Genomic DNA, 21,095 nt, shown 5'->3' with positions numbered 1-21,095 from the left:
TTTATATTAGATCTGAAGAGTTCAGATGCAAAAACCTCTAAATGCCATCTGAAATCTTCTCCAAAAATGACCATGAAAATGACCATTATACCATATGTGTTTTGGACTTTGCACCCGGAGGAAACTCACACCAACACTGGGAGAACATGCAAACTCCACACAGAAACGTCAACTGACCCAGCCGAGGCTCGAAGCGACCTTGCTGTGAGGCAATTGTGCCACTGCGCCACCGTGCTGCCCCCCCCCCCCCCCCCCCCCCCCATATTTCAAGATGCTAAATAAATTAATTAAATAATATTTGTCCTTTTTTTTACTGTGGAACTGACAGGGAAATATGACTTATATTGTATGTGAAATATATCTTAAATGTAAAAATAACATACAGAAAAAATAAATAATAACAAAAAAATAAATAAAAAATTTGTGTTAGCACGAATGAGTTTACATGAATTAAAGTTATTACATAATAAAGAAAAATAAATAAAATTTACCAGGGTTTATGAGTCCTCAAAAAGACTGTCATAATGTACCAAACATTTATGCTTATCTTGTTTTTAGTCAATTTAAGAGAGGAAACAAGAGTCAAATTAGGCAAGAAAATTAAGGAAGATATTGCAGAATTTAACAGGAACATGCAAACAACAGCAAATAATAATAATAATAATAATAAAGACAAAAAAATATACAAATAATAATAATAAAAACACATCATACCATGTTTATACATTCAGTAATTTTACAGATTATCAGGGGGGAAAACATTTCTTGTAATATTTTATACATATCTCAGATTTTTTTGTTTTTAATTTGTTTCATTGTAGAAATCAAAATAATATTTGCTTTTGTAAACACTGTCCTCGATCAGTGACCCGTGCTGTGAATCTCGCGAGACAACACGTGATGATAAACATGGCTGCGGTTAAACTCCAGAAGAGTGTTGTGAGTCAGGCTGGGAAACACACAGCTTCTGTTATCTTTCTTCACGGCTCAGGTGCTTTTAAAAGTTATTAAAACCTCTCTCGTGCGGACGTATATTGTGCCCACTCATTTGAAAGGAAAAATAATACCGCTAACAGGACTATTGTGGCTCATATGGGACTGAATGAAAGGGTTTAGAGACGCGCTGGAAAGGTTATAGAGTCATTGGGTGAAACAGACTGCCGTGTTAAAAACGCACGTCTCACGCTTTAAATCATCGACTGACTTGATCAAAGACAAATAATCATAAGAACTGCTTCAGATAGAGCTAAAGAAATGTTAAAAGTCTACATTTATATGATACCAAACACTGCAAACGATTAAAATCTGTTTAAAGCAGTGTTTAAAAGTGTTTATAACAAATAAATTATATTATAAATACAGTGTTTATAATATAAAAGCAAAATACTCACTTAGATTAACTTGAGTGTATTCATTAATACAACTGAGGCACCCTTTAACACTAAAATATGTTGTGGTTAACTGTGTTCTCACATGAAAAAATACTATAGTAATTTATGGTAAGTACTGTAGTGTTATAACCATTCAATAGTAAAGTAACTTCCATGAATGAATCTGTTTGGGTAATTCTAGTGGTAACACAACAACTATAATAATATAAACAAATGAACCAATAACGTTACTGTTGTTTTCTACAATATTGTTAAAAACTAAAGTATTTAATACACTTAAGGCATGCTTTAACACTAAAATATATTGTGTTTAACTGTGTTCTCATATGAAAAAATACTATAGTAATTTATATTAAGTACTATAGTGTTTTTTAGCCATACTATAGTGAATTAACTTACTTGAATCTCTTTTCTGGTAATTTTAGTTATTATGGTGATACAACAATATTATATATTATAGTAATATAAACAAATGAACCAATAATGTTACTGTTGTTTTCTACAATATTGTAAAAACTAAAGTATTTAATACACTTGAGGCACCCTTTACTATACTATAGTAATTTATAGTAAGTACTATAGTGTTTTAACCATACTATAGTAAAGTAACGTACTTGAATTGATCTGTTCTGGTAATTATAGCGGTAACACAACAACTATAGAAATATAAACAAATGAACTAATACTGTGTTTTCTACAATATTCCCAATATGTATGGGAAACACCCATACACTCATTTACACACACTCTCAATTTAGTTTATTCAGTTCCCCTATAGCACATATGTTTAGACTGTGGGGGAAACCGGAGCACCCAGAGGAAACCCACGCCAACACAGGTATAACATGCACAAGAACAAGGGTATAACTCCACACAGAAATGCCAACTGGTCCAGTCGAGACTCAAACCAGCAACCTTCTTGCTGTAAGATGACAGTGCAAACCATTGAGCCACAGTGCCGTCCAAGCTTTTTACAGCCAACACTTACTGGCCACTTTATTAGGTACACCTGTCCAACTGCTCCTTACAGAAATTTCTAATCAGCCAATCACATGGCAGCAACTCACTACATGTAGACATGGTCAAGACGATCTGCTGCAGTTCAAACTGAGCACCAGAATGGGGAAGAAAGGGGATTTAAGTGACTTTGAACGTGGCGTGGTTGTTGGTGCCAGACGGGCTGGTCTGAGTAATTTAGAAACTGCTGATCTACTGGAATTTTCACGCACAACCATCTCTAGGGTTTACAGAGAATGGTCTGAAGAACAGGAAATATCCAGTGAGCGGCAGTTCTGTGGGCGCAAATGCCTTGTTGATGCCAGAGGTCAGAGGAGAATGGCCAGACTGGTTCCAGCTGATAGAAAGGCAACAGTAACTCAAATAAGCACTCGTTACAACCGAGGTCTGCAGAAGAGCATCTCTGAACACACAACACGTCCAACCTTGAGGCGGATGGGCTACAGCAGCAGAAGACCACACCGGGTGCCGCTCCTGTCAGCTAAGAACAGGAAACTGAGGCTACAATTCACACAGGCTCACCAAAACTGGACAATAGAAGATTGGAGAAACGTTGCCTGGTCTGATGAGTCTCCATTTCTGCTGCCACATTCGGATGGTCGAGTCAGAATTTGGCATCAACACCAAAGCATGGATCCATCCTGCCTTGTATCAACGGTTCAGGCTGGTGATGGTGGTGTAATGGTGTGGGGGATATTTTCTTGGCACACTTTGGGTCCATTAGCACCAACTGAGCATCGTGTCAACGCAAACAGCCTACCTGAGTATTGTTGCTGACCATGTCCATCCCTTTATGACCACAGTGTCTCCATCTTCTAATGGCTACTTCCAGCAGGATAACGTACCATGTCACAAAGCGTGAATCATCTCAGACTCGTTTCTGGAATATGACAATGAGTTCACTGTACTCAAATGGCCTCCAAAGTCACCAGAGCTCAATCCAGTAGAGCACCTTTGGGATGTGATGGAAGGGGAGATTCACATCATGGATGTGCAGCCGACAAATCTGCAGCAACTGTGTGATGCTATCATGCCAATACAGAGCAAAATCTCTGAGGAATATTTCCAGTACCTCATTGAATCTATGCCATGCAGGATTAAGGCAGTTCTGGGGTCTAACCCAGTACTAGTAATGTGTACCTAATAAAGTGGCCGTTTAAATGTTTGTGAATAATGTCATCTGTTTCTTTCAGGAGACACCGGGCCAGGCCTGCGCAGCTGGGTTTTGGATGTTTTAGGACAAAATTTGGCATTTGAAAACATCCGGGTGATTTATCCCACAGCGCCACTCAGGTAAACATCTGTGCTCTCATCTCAAGCAGCGTTCGGGCTCGAAAATGGTTGAACTTCAAGGTTTTAAATATGCTTGAAAATATAATTGTCCTGTTTTTGCTATACTTCATCAAGACATGTATTTCAAAACATTTTTGATGGAAATAATATACTGGATTTCATCACTTTAGTGAGAGAAAGTATCTGTGTTTGTGTGTGTACGGGTTTTTGTGACATATCAGAACACAAATCTATATAATGACAAAGGTATAAGACAGGTATTACAGAGAGATGGTGAATTATGAGGACATTGCTGGTGTGTGTGTGTGTGTGCGTGCATGCATGTGCATACAGTATGTGTTTGTGTGTGTTTTTGTGACATACAGTATCATATCTATACAATGCCATAGCTATGACACAGGTATTCCGAGAAAGTGGTGAATTATGAGGACGTTGCTGGTGTGTATGTTTGTGTGTGTGTATGTGTGTATGTTTGTGTGTGTGTTTGAGTGTGTGCATGTATGTGTGTGTGTACGTGTTTTGTGACATATCAGAACACAAGCAATAAAGTAACATAGGTATGACACAGGTATTACAGAAAAGAGGTGAATTATGAGGACATTGTAGATTTGTGTGTGTATGCGTTTTTGTGACATCAGGACAAAAGTCTATGTAATAACAAAGGTATAACACAGGTATTACAGAAAGGTGGTGAATTATGAGGACGATGTTGATGTGTGTGTGTGTGTTTTTGTGACATATCAGGACACAAACTATATAATGACAGGAATGCCACAGGTATTACAAAAAGGTGTTGGATTATGAGGACATTGCTGATGTGCTGATGTGTGTGTAAGTTTTTGTGACATATCAGGACACAAACCTATATAATGACAAAGGAATAACAGTGGTATTTCAGAAAGGTGGTGAATTATGAGGACATTGCAGATGTGTGTGTGTGAGTACATGTTTTTGCGACATATCAGGACACAAATCTACATAATGACAGGTATGACACAGGTGTTACAGAAAGGTGAATTATGAGGACATTTCTAATGTGTGTGCATGTACGTATGTGTGTGTGTGTGGTTTTTAGTGACATATCAGGTCACAAATCTATATAATGCATAGGTATGACAGGCATTACAAGAAGGTAGTGAATTATGAGGACGTTGCTGGTGTGTGTTTGTGTGTACATGTTTTTGCGACATATCATGCCACAAATCAACATAATGCCATAGGTATGACAGGTATTACAAGAAGGTGGGGAATTATGAGGACATTGCTGGTGCGTGTACATGTTTTTGTGACATATCAGGACAGAAGTCTGTATAATGACAGAGGTATGACACGGGTATTACCAGAAGGTCGTGAATTATGAGGACGATTCTGGTGTGTGTGTGTGTGTGTGTGTGTGTGTTTTGTGACATCAGGACAGAAATGTATATAATGACATGGGTATGACAGGTATTACAAGAAGGTGTTGTATTATGAGGACATTGCTGGTGTGTGTACGTGTCTTTGTGACATATCAGGACACATATCTATATCATGACATGGGCATGACAGGTATTATAAGAAGGTGGTGAATTATCAGGACATTACTGATGTGTGTGTGTGTGTGTGTTTGTGACACATCAGTCAATATAATGACACCTGTATCACAAGAAGGTGGTGAATTATGAGGACATTGAGGTGTGTGTGTGTTGTGACAAATCAGGACAAAAATATATAATGACAGGTATAACACAGGTATTACCAGAAGGTGGTGATTTATAAGGACATTGTTTTGTGTGTGTGTGTGTGTGTGTGTGTGTGTGTGTGTGTGTGTGTGTGTGTGTGTGTGTGTTTGTGACATATCAGGACACAAATCTATATAATGACGTATGACACAGGTAATACAAGAAGGTGGTGAATTATGCGGAACTTGCTTATGTGTGTGTGTTTGTGTGTGTCTTCAGGCCGTACACACCCATGCGAGGGGCGCCGTCTCATGTATGGTTTGATCGTCACAAGATTTCTCAGCATTGCCCCGAGCACCTGGAGTCTATAGATTCCATGTGTGATCATTTAAGTGCCATTGTGCAGGATGAGCTCCGAGCCGGGATCCCAAAACACAGGATGGTTATTGGTAAGACCATTGGCTTATCTCTGTCCTATCGTCTCCAGACCTCCCTATACCCATCCATCTCTCCCTGCCCGATTGCTTTCTCTTAAACACACACACACACACTCCACTTGTTCCAAATTAAGCAGAGTCTCAGACCGCTGCTCATAAGTCTCTCCCTCGTTGTGTAAAGTGAAGAATGAAACTTATCAAGTTACTTACTCCTTTCATTTGTTGCCAGAATGAGCCCAAAAGAATTTCTGGATGACTCTCGGGTTTCTGCTCAGCTCAATCTCAAAATATTTGGGTTATCAGGTTTGCATATTAGATAAAAGTGGCAGAAAATCATCCCTTTAAGAAGGGATATCAGGTAATGGGTTGCACAAAAAAGCATGCTACTATTTGCTTTGAGATTTAACCTCTTGAAGGGATCGTTTAGGGACTCGTTTCTTTAATTAAACAAGAAGTTATTTTGAAAATGGTTGGAAACTGGTAACCTTTGACTTCCATGGTATTTGTTTTTCCTTGCTTTCTTCAGAATATCTTTTGTGTTCAACAGACGATAGAAACTCCAGTGTTTCCTCTAGGATTTTTTCCAACTTTCCAGCTTTTTTTACACAGATCTACCAACTACCTGTGGCGTTATTTCAATGACAAATGTCGTGAGCGCAGTATTAGAAGTCGAGGACTGGGAATCTCCCATACATTCACACAGACACACTCATACACTACGGCCAATTTAGTTCATCCAATTCCCCTATAGCGCATGTGTTTGGACTGTGAGGGAAACCAGAGCACCCGGAGGAACATGCCAACACGGGGAGAATATGCAAACTCCACACGGCTGGGGCTCGCACCAGCGACCTTCTTGCTGTGAGGCGACAGTGCTAACCACTGAGCCACCGTGCTGCCTCCAACAGTATGTAGTTTGTCACAATCGGTTTAGGATTTAATTGCAATTTAGTGAAGTAAGCTTAAGCTTCTCGCTGGTGGGACGGTGAGGGATAGTTCACCACAAAATTCTACCATCATTTACGTATAAATGTCTTTCTGCTGAACACAACTGAAGATATTAGTATTATTAGTCTTTTTTTTTCTTCTATGGCAGTAAATGGGTGGTGAGATTTGTTTGATCACTCTAAAAGTCTTCCTTTGTGTAATGAAATTGACGTGGGCGAGTAAATGATGGTGTAAATTTCACTTTTGGGTGAACTATCCCTTTAAATACAATGGCAACAGTTGTAGGGTTAGCCAACGAACCAATATCACAGAAATACCCTGAAATAGTTGCAAGTAAAATGTGAAAAGTGCAAGAAATAAAGAAAAAAAAGAGCGTCTTTGTGTGAAAAGACTGTGTGTGGAAGGACAGAAAAGCCCCTGAACTCGCTTCCAAAGAAACTGATTCAAAAAACACATGTTCCTGTGAGACTGCTGAAATATTATCTTCCTAAATCATAACATTTTGTCATTAACTATAAATACTCATTGGAGTCACTCTACACGCTGGAGAAACGCAGTGGTCTGAACGCTGAGTCCACTTCTCAGGCTGACGGACTGACAAGCGCCAGAACTTTCCATGGAAAACTCCTTCATGTATAGATTGCGCTTTTCATTCTTTTAGGTGTCGTAGAGTTAATAGGGGAAGCCAAAGTCAAACATGCGTGCTCAGAAATGGGTTTAGCCTGCATCGTCTAATGTATCTGTTCATTTTGTGTTTTCCTTTAATTTACAGTTGTGAATTGCGTTATGGGATGTTGATCTCTTTTTTTTGACTTTTAATGTTAAAAATTCAACTCTACAGTTTAACAAAGTGACATTTTAGTAGTCTGAAATAATATAATGTGTAAGAAATAATATATGAAGAGTTCAGATGCAAAACCCTCTAAATCTGTCAGCATTTTCTATCAGGCTCCTCTGATTAGGTTTAATTTTATATGTAATGATAAGGTTATTAGCTGGTAAATAAAATAAATTTGTTTCATAAATGTCACTTTAGACTATTCTATGGTTTTTAACAAGGTAGATTTTCTTTTGCGTCAAAACCAGCTAAATCCACTAGTGCTTTTTTTAGCAAAAACCTCTAAATCCACCTATCGGGACAAGACAGTGTGTTTAGTTGAAAACGAAGATGCCATTAGAGATTATTTTACCAAACATAAAGCACATTACACACACCACCTAAAATTAAAAATACATCTGTCAAGTAAGTGGCGGTTCATTCCGCTGTGGTAAACCGGGGAAAAAGCAGAAGGAAAATGAATGAATGAAATCTGTCAAGTAAATGCGTTAATCAATAACATTAAAACTGACATTAATTAAATCTGAACAATCTGTTGTCATTTCTGATCATTGGGATTCAGATTTAATGCAAGTAGAGCATTGTAAACATTGTAAACTAAGCTTGGATTCAAATATTGTAGTTTAAAACATTGTGAAACATCAATATCTGTGCATTGTCTATTAATATAAAAGCTTATCAGATCTATAGGTATTATGAAGTAGGCTGATATAATATAAAATTATATGTATCTTTTAAAAATAGCCTACATTAGCAGATAAACCACAAGGTAGGCCTACTTGGCAAAAATGGATGCCTCTCAGACAATTTTAGAAGCTGTCATTCATTCATTCTCACCATACTCAAGGTCTTGGTCTCTTGTTTATCCTCATAGCATCCACGTGGGATAAAAGAACGGCATCTTAACTTCGTCTTTCGTGAAACGCAGTTGCCGTTTAATGTATAGTAAATCAGACTCATTCAAAGTAGCGCCGCTGCACAAACAAACGTTATGAATGCGTGCTACACTTCCGACTGTGCAGTGTGTTTTCTTTGTCTTATAATGAACAGAAATTTGAGGTAAGAGACGTTTTCATTTGCCATTCACTGATAGTCAGACAGGATCATCAAACTCCGTCTTTTAAAATAGAAATCTGAAGTGGAATAAAACCGTCTCCTAATAAAAGCTGGAGTATCAACACTCTGCTACATTGTAAACATATGATTCGATTTGCGCCTTCTGATTGGTTCTCGGGATATAGCGGCTTTTGCTGTCAAAGGCAAGTAGAGTTTAGCGGCTTTTGCCAACAAACTGTTATTTCTGAATGCGTTGACGCTGCGATTTAGATGATTTGAGCCAAATCTATTTGTTGAACATGTAATACGTGCCTAAAGCATTCACTCAATGTCATGATCTCATTTTTGGCGGAAATGGTATTTAGCGGCTTTTGCATCTGAACTCTTCATATAGAGAAATATAGAGTCTGTAAAATAACAGAAAATGTGCTGCAGTTTATTACAAGGTTTCTGTAGCGTAATATACAACACCAACCCAGACAATATAGCACTGCCAACTATTAAACTATTAAAAATGTGTTATGAAGTCACTTTTTTGGAAGGTTAAAAGAAAGATCAACGTCCTATAATGCAATTAAACCGCATTAATAAAAGGGGAAAATAAAAAAAATGAAAACAAGAATCACAAAATACAGAAAACTGCTAATTTATGGGTATTTTTTACAGTGTGACTTTTAAAGCATTTTTGCTTGCGAGGTGCATAAATGTAATAGACATGTTAGTTAAGGCTGATTTATACTTGTGCATCAAACACGCGTATGCTCTGATGCAGCCTTCGTGCGGTCACATAGCCCTCAGGGTGAATGACGCAGATGCTGATGTGCACCTCTCGAAAAAGGTAACTACTCGTTGCAACGACCAGTAGAGCGAGCTCTGTGATTGGACAGCTTGGTAGCTGTGGCCAGTGTGGGCGGGACCAAGAGCTGCTCGTGACCGAGGGCTGTGCGGAGCGAGTGTTTACAAGTGTCGAATCCCATGAAGGAGCTCTAGATGGAGACTGTTGTTTTGAGTTTACCTTATGATTAACATTGCATGTCTGCTGGTTCTAACCTCTGAATGAGCGAGTTTGAGCTACTTAAAAACAGTCTTCAGAGATATATCATGCATATTAAGGAAGTTGCACCTCATTCACAATAGAGCGCGCACCAAGTCTTACTCACGAATTAATGCTGAAAGCTTAAAGACGTCACGTTGTACCCGCTGGGGTACAATGATGTCAATCGCGGTGATGTAGCTTAAAACAACCAATTTTCACTCTTTAGTGAAATATATGTGTCCTGGTAGTGTTTTTAGCAGCGTGGGACACATATTTGACTGTCAACTTCTCAAAACATGTGTTTTGGTGACCCTTTAAATGGATATTTAACCCAAAAAAGTCAGTGGTTACAGATTTCCGTCTTTCTTCAAAACATCTTTTGTGTTCAACAGAAGAAAGAAACTCATGGAGGTTTGAGGAGTGAATAAATTAATTTTGGGGTATAATTTTGGTTGGCACACCGAGGAACACTTAAGAACTTGAGAAAACAGAGCTCTAAAAAACACAGAATTTTCTTAATATGCCTCATACAGGTGAGTGGGCTTGACAAACCATCTGTAAAAAACACTTTTTCATCTCTCTGACACCTTTTACAGACACTTTCTTACAGTCAGCACAAAAACACACTGTACATTTGTGAAGTGTTCCTCGCACTAGTGAGTGGGCTTAACAAACCACCTGTAGAAACCCAAATCCCCCCGTACTCTAGCACTACATTCTCAGTGCACTAACAGTTCCTCTGTATAATCAGCACTTGTTGTGTATATTGCCTCTTCTTATTGAATCGCTGAATGCCTCCTCAATTGTAAGTCGCTTTGGACAAAGGCGTCTACTGAATGACTAAATTTAAATGTCTTTAACACAGGTGGTTTCTCCATGGGTGGAGCCATGGCACTTCATCTGGTCTGCAGGCACCATCAGGACATTGCTGGCTGCTTCTGTCTGTCCAGCTTTCTTAACAAAGACTCAGCGGTGTATCAGGTAGATAATACCCTTCAGTAGTACAGTTGAAGTCATAATAAAGCCCTTATTATTAATTTCTTTCAAATATTTCCCCAATGATGTTTAACAGATTCAGGAATTTTTCATAGTATTTCCTATATTTTTTCTTCTGGAGAATGTCTTATTTGTTTTATTTCGGCTAGAATGAAAGCAGATTTTAATTGTTTTAAAACCTTTTTAAGGTCAATATTATGAGCCCCTTTAAGCAGTATTTGTTTTTCGATAGTCTACAGAACAAACCACTGTTATACAATAGCCGCGTTTCCACTATCGCGCCTAAAGCGAGCGAGCCAAGGCCAGTCGCGTTTCCACTATCACTTCCGGGGCGTAATCGGGCCAAAATGGGGCTTCCTTGGGGCCAGCGTCCAGCCTTTTTCGGCCCGCCGAATACCTTGGGCCAAGGAGGGCCAACTGGGGCTTCGGGGCGGGGTTACATACAAAGGCGGAGTTTTCCTGTCAGGTAAAGAGGAGACCAGATGCTTTCTTCCCTTACATTTGTTTTGCTATCGCGCTTGATCAACTCACTTGCCTTGCAGCCAAAATCTGTGTTCGAAGTAAATGCCGCCGAACTCGAATGTCCTTATCCAGGGATCGCTGTCTGGCCTTACACCAACAGACCACAAACAGTAAAAAAGCAATCGCTTCGGTGTTCTCCATCTTCCAGCTCTCGTAGTGATGCCAGGTTGTGTTTGTGGTTATAATTTGAGTTTTTTGTTTCCGCTGAAGTGGGCGGGTTGTTTGACGGGTTGTGTGACGTTTGATTCGGGGGACGTTCTGGGGGCGGTGTTTGCGTGACGCGCTGCGAGCAACTAGCCCGACAGTAGAAACGCGACATGATTTCGGCCTCATTTCTCAACCTCCCGGGCTATTGGCCCGGCCTGGCCCGATTAAAGCCCTGGCTCGCACTGGCCCGATAGTGGAAATGCGGCTATTGACTTGCCTAATGAACCTAACTTGCCAAATGAACCTAGTTAAGCCTTTAAATGTCACTTTAAGCCAGGGTTTCAAACTGCCGACCTACAGGCCATTTACGGCCCGCCCTCCTCCTCCCTCCTTCACGCAACTGATGTCGAAAATGTGACAAGATTGGACCTGCCAAAACACACAGGCCATAAGCTGAACCTAGAAAAAGTGTCTAGAAATTTTTGTTCCCACATCTGGGCTCTACTTTTTGAATGAATTTCTGGATAGACACGACCCTTATGAATTTTGTGGTTAAAGCCCTCCACAAAAATATTGCAGATTTTGTCAGGAAGCAAAACTGTGTAAAATTAGGAATTAACAAAAAAACTAAAATCTTATGCTGCTAATTTGGCCTGTAACTTTATTAATATGCATTTTATCAACTCAAAACATCAACATCTCTCAGTGATTGGTTGAGAATAACACACGTGGCTTTAAAATCTGTGGCTGATTTAAACGTTGAAATATATGTCCATAAGTGCTCTACTTTTGCTGAAGCTCATTCATTCATTTTCTTGTCGGCTTAGTCCCTTTATTAATCCGGGGTCGCCACAGCGGAATGAACCGACAACTTATCCAGCACATGTTTTACACAGCGGATGCCCTTCCGGCTGCAACCTATCTCTGGGAAACATCCATAGACACTCATACACTACGGACACTTTAGCCTTCCCAATTCACCTGTACCGCATGTCTTTGGACTGTGGGGGAAACCGGAGCACTCAGAGGAAACCCACGCAAACGCAGGGAGAACATGCAAACTCCACACAGAAACGCCAACTGACCCAGCCGAGGCTCAAACCAGCGACTTTCGTGCTGTGAGGCGACAGCACTACCTACTGCCAACTAAATATTTAAGAGTCCTTTGATTATTATCAGTTTTATACCACTTGTATTTTGTTGTACAAACACTTCCTTGTGGCCTACACGTTATGCTGGTGGTGTAACAAATATGATCATTTTATGAGTATTTACTTATTTATTTTATTTATTTTATGATCATTTTGCTAATATTCATTTCAAATGATCTCATTTAATAGAGTTTCCTCAAAAGCTTATTAGGATTTGCATTAAAACTATGTACATTAATAAAATTGTATTGCTAGTTGAATTGAACTTGTTAAAGTTAATGTGAATATCTACATTTCTCCTCTTTGTTGTAGTTTTACATAAAAAGAAAGATATTGAGAAGAACAATTGCCGGTAAAGTCACTAAAGGTACCCGAACTGCTTTCAGCTGTTCCTACACTATTGGGACAATAAAATTGGTTGGGAAAGCATAATTATTTGTAGTATTTTCTTAGCAGATTAAACTCCCCCTTTAATATGTACAAGACACAAAAAGCTCCAGTTTTGACTGAATATACACTCTGTAGGAATGATTGAGTGTGTGTCTAACGCTTGGCAATACACACAACAACCGCAGATATATTTCAGCAGCTGATGTGTGACGTGATAAACGTGCTGATTCGCATCATCACTGATGACAGGTAATGCACGAAATATAAACGTCATGTCTGTTGTCCTAAGATGCATTATTTATGTCAGGTGTCCACTTTTTTGGGGGCTTAAATGTTAAGATGGCCCTCCTAGAATAGTCAGTACCTGAAATGGTCCCCCGTCAATTTGAGTTTGAGACCACTGGTGTACAGAACAAACCACTGTTATACAATGACTTGCCTAATTACCCTAACTTTAACCTAATTAAGCCTTTAAATGTCACTTTAAGCTGTATAGAAGTGTCTTGAAGAATATCTGGTCTAATATTATTTACTGTCATCATGACAAAGATAAAATAAATCAGTTATTAGAGAAGAGTTATTAAAACTATTATGATTAGAAATGTGTTGAAATAAATCTGCTCTCTGTTAAACAGAAATTGAGGGGAAAAATAAACAGGAGAGCTAATAATTCTGACTTCAACTGTATTTTTGGTATCATAATGTCAAACACAGGGAAAAGAATCTTTATTGTCTCCCATACAGGCAGTAGAAACTGCACAGCGCCCCCTACCTGAGCTCCTGCAGTGTCACGGCACATCAGACGAGCTGGTTTTCCATGACTGGGGCGAGAAGACGAACACGCTGCTGAAAAAAGCTGGACTCAATGCATCTTTCCATTCCTTCCCAGACCTCAACCATCAGTTGTGTCGACAAGAACTGGAGTTGCTTCGCTCCTGGATCCTGAAGAAGCTTTCCATTTAAAGAGTCCTTAATTCTGGACAATGACCACGGCCTCTTCGTCCAGTTACCAGTATTTACATGTTGTCATGCAATATGAATATATTAATTTTGTTTAACATAATCTTAAAGGGGGGGCACAGTTGCTCAGTGGTTAGCGCTGTGGCTTTACAGCAAGAAGGTCACTAGTTCGAGTCCCGGCTGGGTCAGTTGGCATTTCTGTGTGGAGTTTGCATGTTCTCCCCATATTGGCGTGGGTTTCCTCGGGTGCTCCGGTTTCCCCAACAGTCCAAACACATGCGCTATAGGGGAATTGATGAACTAAATTGCCTGTAGTGTGTGAATGAGAGCGTATGGGTGTTTCCCAGTAATAGGTTGCGGCCGGAAAGTTGCCACAGTGAAATGAACCACCAACTATCCCACCATATGTTTTACACAGTGGATGTCATTCCAGCCACATCCCAGTATTGGGAAACACCCATACACTCATTCACACACACACACCTATACACTACGGCCTATTTAGTTCATCAGTTGACCTTTAGCGCATGTGTTTGGACTGTGGGGGAAACCGGAGCACCCGGCGCTATAGGTGAATTGCCACTACACCACGGGCGCCGACAAAAATATTAATTATTGTTTTAGAGTGTTACAAAAATGATGCTGAATTGATGGCGCATCCACAGCTGTATCCTATCTAGAGTACACCATAAACAGTAACATGATTCAAATACAGAAAATCATGATTTCAGAGTATTTGTACAAGTCGGGATTCCAACCCAAAAGGCATTTTCAGCACAGTAACAGCGTGCACACGCACAGTCCACTAGGTAATGTGAGACAGAAGATTTTTCTGACCCTGTCAGTCAAACGCAGATTCGTCAGGTCTTGAAACGCTTCGGAAATGAGCGATGCTTTGAATCGCTTTAGTCACGTGACCAGGTGCTCTCCAGAGAGCTTTCAGTCGCTCGCCGCGCTTCTATATTTAAATTACGTTTTTGGGCAGATAATACATGAACAAACTGCCATGTTTAACTATTATCATCACCTTTTGGACTATTATGAACTCGCAATGACGGAATTACTCTCTAACAGAGGCTACATGTGCTGCTGAAGATTACAGACACAGATGAGAGGTTTACACTGACTGTAGGCTATATTTAGTGTTGTTTTTGAACCCAAATAAGGACTAAATGTCTGCTGTGTGTAGTTTATCTGTAATTGGTAACATATCAGAGACTGTAAGGGGCTGTATGTGTTCATCTAACAGAGGCTACATGTGCTGCTAAAGATTAAAGATACAGATGAGAGGTTTACACTGACTGTGGGCTATATGTTGCATGTTGTTTCTGAACCCAAATAAGGACGAAATGTATGCTGTGTGTAGTTTTTCTGTAATCGATGCTTTGAATCGTTTTAGTCACGTGACCAGGTGTTTCGAAACACTTTAGTCACGTGACCTGGGTATTTCGGATCATGCGTTTCGAAACACTTGCACTTCAGGATCTCGACACTTTGTCGAAACGTCAGTTTAACGTCAGCCATACCTAGAAAGCACGTGCTCTCATAATTAATTAAGAAGCAGGGCCTTCCCATAGGATAAGAAAACTCATCTATGAATAATAACGAGAAACCGACGCGAAAATGTCGCCCCAAAAATGATTTTAAAGCCGGAAGATGAAATTAGCTGACAAAATTATCCAAATTTTTAATGAGTTTTTACCATAATTAAAGCTGACAGGAGCTAACGTTGTCTTAGCTGATGCTCAACACACACACATCTGTTCAAATCTTTAACAAAAGGTACTCCATGTTGTCTTAAGCAATATTTTTTCGATTGTCTAACTATCAATATACAACGACTTGCTTAATTAACCTAGTTAAGCCTTTAAATGTCACTTTAAGCTGAATACTAGTGTCTTGAAGAATATCTAGTCTAATATTATGTACTGTCATCATGGCAAAGATAAAATAAATCAGTTATTAGAGATGAGTTATTAAAACTGTCATGTTTAGGAATGTGTTGGAAAAAAATGTCTCTGTTAAACAGAAATTGGGGAAAAAATAAACAGGGGGGCTAATAATTCAGACTTCAGCTGTACATATAAATGTTCATACGTTTTTTTAAAGTGAAAATATTCAAAACTTTAAGGATTTAAGACGCTCTTGTTAAACTCGCTCTTGTGAAAGGGCCGTATAAACCTGGATTTACCAGCATGAGCTCCACCTCACAAAGGCTCTACTGATTGTGCAGACTTCATAGCCTGTAGCGCAAACCGCTTGAAAGTGTTCAGTCAGGCACATTCTGCAGGCCGTGATGATGACTCTTCCATGGAGTCTGGTTTGGCCTGTGGATTCTGTGGTCAGGCCGAAACGGCAGGTAGAACTATCACACCGGAGGGGAGAAATGCCACTCGACTCTGTGGTTTGGACGTAAAATCCGGTCTGTTTGGCACCGTCCCGTTTCCTGCAGAGCGAGGTATCTCTTCTACCCCCTTTTTTTCCCCTCCGCACCATTAATGTTCGCCATGAAATCTGCTCTACATGTGTTTGGAGGTTTGCTCGGTTTTCTTGATCGTCCCGAATGGTAGCTTCATTAATGGTTATAGGGAGGAAGTGGTTGGCAGGTTTAAAGTCCTGTAGATGTTCTGCTTGGTTTGTTTTGTGAGGCTACAGGCCAGTACCAACATGCGCCATCTGGACACTGCACTCAAAAAACGATGACTTTTGCTGCTTGTTCAGACTACTTATTTAAAATGAGCTGAAACAACACAACTCTTGAGTTTTTTTAGGGAACATCTTAATTGTTTTATGTTCAATCAACTTAAATTTGTAAAAACAATTATGTTAAATGAATCAGTTTGTGTTGGGACAACATGAAGGAATTGTATGCAATCCTGAATTTTTTGCATTTAAAATGCTGGGTTCCTTCATGTTGTCCCAAAGCAATTCAATTAAGTTGCCTTAATTGTTTTTACAAATTTAAGTAAGTAAGAAAACACGTTCACACTAGCTAAACATACCGTACTATGACGTCAAACGAACCCGGTGCAGACCAAAAGTGATAGTGTGAAAGCACCCAGGGGTGTAGCAACCGGGGGGGACGGGGGGATCCGTACCCCTCACTTTTAGAGACAGACCATTTAGAAACAGGTGATTAATAATTATATGAACGTAAGATCTCATACAGCTGTGCCCCCCACTTTTAAAATGTCCGCTACGCCCCTGAAAGTGTTATTTATTGCTGCTCAGTAACCAAATAATACAGCACAAATTAATAAGGAAAAACAAACAATAGTCCATTTGTCTTTAGACTTAAAAATAAGTGAAAAAAGTGGCATTTAAACATAAGTAATAACTTTACATTGAAAATAAAAGACAGAACAACTGAATAAATAAATAAAAATAAGAATAAATTTAAATAGTATTTGTCTAATGTAAATCTAAGCTAGATATTAGATAAGTATTTCCCTATTAAAGAGAAAAAATGTAGTCGAAGGCTGCTGAACCGCTGTCTGAAAGACACTGTTGATCAACTACATTACACAGTTGTTTGGTATTTGAATGGCCTTTAGTTAACAGACTCAAGCATAGTTCAAATCAGCCTTTAATCCAGTGTGCGTGTGTATTGTGTACAAGCTTGGAACGTTAAACTAGCGCACAGTTGGCGTAACTTTATTTTGTTGCAGCAGTTTTGTTCCGTGCAGAAACACAGTGTTGACAAGCCTTTGCGATTAATTAACCGTGACGAATTAAAGTGTGATTTATAGTGAAATCTGTTAATCATTGCATCCCTAATTCATTCATGTTGTGCCAACGCAAATTTATAAATATAAGTTGATTGGACATAAAAAAATTAAGTTGTCCCAAAAAAAAAAATTAAGAATTATGTTGTTTCAGATCATCTCAAATAGTTTAAATAAGCAGCAAAGATTGATTTAAAATTAATTTGTTAAAGATACTGCAAATATAACTTGCAAGGAGCACAGAGAGACTATACTATTCCCACGCCAACGCGGGTAACATGCAAACTCCACACAGAAATGCCAACTGACCCAGCCGGGATTCGAACCAGTTTGCTTCTCCTCTAGATTAAAGATAACAAATTAAATTATACATAATGTCAAATATTTGATCCAGATAAATGCAGCCTTGATGCAGCTTCTAATAGTTAAGCATAAATCTATTTGACCTCTTTCAGCGTTCTTTGAAGTGTTTAGGTTTTACCAAATGAATGCTCCATATTCAGAGCCGGACTGCACATTTGAATCTGTGTGTGCTTGGATTAAAGTTTTTTTTTGGGGTAACGGGATCTTTCTACGTTTTTTTTTTTTCCTCCTTACATAATTTCCGCTACGCTCAATAGTATTAGTGTGCTTGCAGATCTGAGTTTGCCCAGTCAGCTGGATTTTGCACTTCAGTGTGTTTGATTTCCATATTTTGCTTTAATACAGCAGCAGAGCTTGGATAGTTATAAGCAAATTGCTGCTTCTTTTTTTTTCTTGCATTGCTTTTATGCCCGCTGTCATTCTGACATATATACCCAAATGTTTTGGCAATGGGAAGCTATGTCTTTCTTTGCCAACGAGGCTTGTTAAATTCAGTTGAACCCCAAAAGTTATGTAACATCCCGCTCTATTCAGTAGCATTTAAGGACTGCTCTGAACACATTCAGCACAGCAGACCGTTTCTGAAGCATGCAGAAGTGCAACAGTGGGTGAACGGCTTTTGAGCATTTCTCACACTACAGAGCCAAAGTCATGGTGTTTACTAGGGCTGTGCGATTTGGGGAAAATATCTAATTGCAATTATATCTTTTGACAGATATTGCCATTTGATTTACAATTTAATTATGTAGTCAAGCTCAATAATGCGTAAGTCTTGGCAACAATTCTGCGCCAGCTCTTAGTTTTACAAATGACCTGTTTATGTTGTGTGTCTGTGACTTTGAAACCAAGATATTCCCATATTACCGACATGCTGTTTTTCTATGATATTAATTCCTCTATTAATGCTTCTGAAGCAGCAGACGCGTCACCTTCCTGTTTGTTTCCTTTCTTTCTTTTATTCTTGGCGTTCCGCATAGTTCAGTTGTGCAATTCTGATTGGGCAGAATGAAAGTGTGCTCGCTCAATTGGCTAGAAAGACTGTCACACACAAACAGCAGTGACGCATTTGCTCTGGACAGGGGTAATTAAATAATACATACATATACATACATACATACATACATACATATAATATATATATATATATATATATATATATATATTATATATATATACATATATTTGGCGTGAAGCTCTAAATGGAGCTCAGGTACATTCTGTTTCCACTGATCATTCAATTCAGTTAATTGGACATGATTTGAAAAGGCATACACCTGTTTATATAAGGTCCCAGGGTTGACAATGCATGTCAAAGCACAAACCAAGCATGAAGACAAAGGAATTGTCTCGTGGCACAGGGCTGGGGAAGATTACAGAAATATTTCTGCTGCTCTGAAAGTTCCAGTGTCCTTTGACCAACTAAAATGTACTCTAAAGTCCAGCACAGAGCAAGTCTATGCTGCCTATGTGCCTATGCGGGCCCTAACGCTTACACATTGCTGAACACAGGATGTACAGCAACACACAAATATCTTTACAAATGAAAACAATTAAAGGATTAAAATGATACAGAAATGATTATTTTCTACATGAATATAAAAACCCCTTCCTCCATGCCTTCTTCATCTTGGGCGGCTTTTTATTGTTATTATTATTGGCAGTATTAATTATTATATGCGTCTTTATATTTGCTTTAATAAAAACAGGTTTAGATTTGTCCACCTGTCGGGTTTTGGAGACGTCTGCATCACCAGATGGGGCATCATAACAGGATTATAACATGTGTTTGGATATAATAATGGTTGTTATTGTTCATTTAATCAATTGCTGGAAATTAGAACTGAATTTGGAAATAGTTTTGAAACAAATCTTTGCGCTTAACAATGAAATTAAAGATGTAGGTAAATGGATGTCTTCAGTCGAGTGAGTTTCCTCAAAAAAAAAAAAAAAAAAAAAAGAGTAGAAGAGAAAGAAAAGAGGCTGAGTGGAGTCCGTCGTGTAAATAGCAAATGCACCATGGCGCGACGCAACTGACTCTTAATGGGAATGGGAGATAAGGCTCTGATTGGTTTAATGCAGGTTATGCTGAAAACACACCCAGAACTCATTAAGAGAATAAGCTCAACCCTGTTAGACCATGCGCCGGGGCGCAGAACATAATTTTCCATCTCTAAAATGGCAAAAGTGGATTCAGACAAGCCCTTAATGCTTTTGCGCCATGCGCTTAGACTTTGTGCCTTGACCAGTAAAATAGAGCCTGCACACTCAAAAAAATATGTTTGCTGTTTATTCAAACTACTTGTTTTAAATGAGCTGAAACCATTTCTCTAGGGTTTTACTTAATTGTTTTACTTTCAATCCACTTAAATATGTAAAAACTAAATAGCTAACTCAATTCATTCATGTTGTCCCAACACAAATCGATTAAGCTGACTTAATTGTTTTTTACATTTTTAAGTAAATTTGTCTCCTCCACCTTTTGGCTGATCCGAAAAATGGTTCGATCCATGACTAAAAAACCATAATGTGATCCGAATCGTGAGATTTGTGATTTGTTACACCACTAATGACAGTAGATAATATTTGACTAGATATTTTTCAGGATACTAGTATTCAGCCTAAAGTGACATTTAAAGGCTTAACTGGGTTAATTAAGCATTGTGTTACAATGGTTTGTTCAGTAGACAATCGGAATCAAATATTGCTCAACAGGGCTAATAATATTGACCTTAAAAAACTGCTTTTATTCTAACCGAAATAAAACAACTAAGACTTTCTCCAGAAGAATAAAATATTATAGGAAATACTGTGAAAATTTCCTTGCTCTGTTAAACATCAATTGAGAAATATTTAAAAAAGATGAAAAAAGTTCACAGGACGGCTAATAGTTGTGACTTCAGCTCTGTGTCCTTTTCTTTTTCAGTTTTAAGTCAGTCCATTCTCTCTCACACTTCCAGCTGTGTGTAGACAGAAAGTCTCTCACACACTCCCTTTACTCCTCCTGGAGCCAGACTGCAGGGAGAGATGACGGTAATGAAGACGGCTCCTCGGGGTCTGCTCCTCATGGGGTAATATCAGGTGAGGAAATGAACACACATCAGTGTCTTTTAAAGCTTAAAGGAGTAACTCTCACATAATGAAATTTCTGTCATCATTTACTCAGA

The 21,095-nt window shown here is 38.9% G+C and overlaps 1 protein-coding gene across 1 annotated transcript; it reads left to right on the top strand.

Annotated features, from left to right (window-relative positions):
• Positions 1 to 900: 900 nt before the first annotated feature.
• Positions 901 to 18,125, top strand: lyplal1 (lysophospholipase like 1). The gene is made up of 5 exons (XM_056475739.1): positions 901 to 991; positions 3,602 to 3,701; positions 5,642 to 5,811; positions 10,543 to 10,658; positions 13,628 to 18,125. Exons 1-5 carry the CDS (start codon positions 901 to 903, stop codon positions 13,844 to 13,846), a joined length of 696 nt encoding a protein of 231 aa, XP_056331714.1. The 3' UTR covers positions 13,847 to 18,125.
• Positions 18,126 to 21,095: the final 2,970 nt, after the last annotated feature.

This window comes from Danio aesculapii, chromosome 16, assembly GCF_903798145.1.
Source record: "Danio aesculapii chromosome 16, fDanAes4.1, whole genome shotgun sequence".
NCBI classification, from domain to species: Eukaryota; Metazoa; Chordata; class Actinopteri; order Cypriniformes; family Danionidae; genus Danio; species Danio aesculapii.
The sequence above is the reverse complement of the archived record's forward strand: the minus strand, read 5'-3'. Positions and strand labels throughout refer to the sequence as shown.

What these genes read in the sequence shown, in the direction of transcription:
- lyplal1 (XM_056475739.1), top strand. Translation starts at nt 901, where the DNA reads ATGATAAACATGGCTGCGGTTAAACTCCAGAAGAGTGTTGTGAGTCAG. An exon ending in TATCCCACAGCGCCACTCAG is followed by an intron (nt 3,702 to 5,641) that starts GTAAACATCTGT and finishes GTGTGTCTTCAG; the next exon opens with GCCGTACACACCCATGCGAG. An exon ending in AAAACACAGGATGGTTATTG is followed by an intron (nt 5,812 to 10,542) that starts GTAAGACCATTG and finishes TCTTTAACACAG; the next exon opens with GTGGTTTCTCCATGGGTGGA.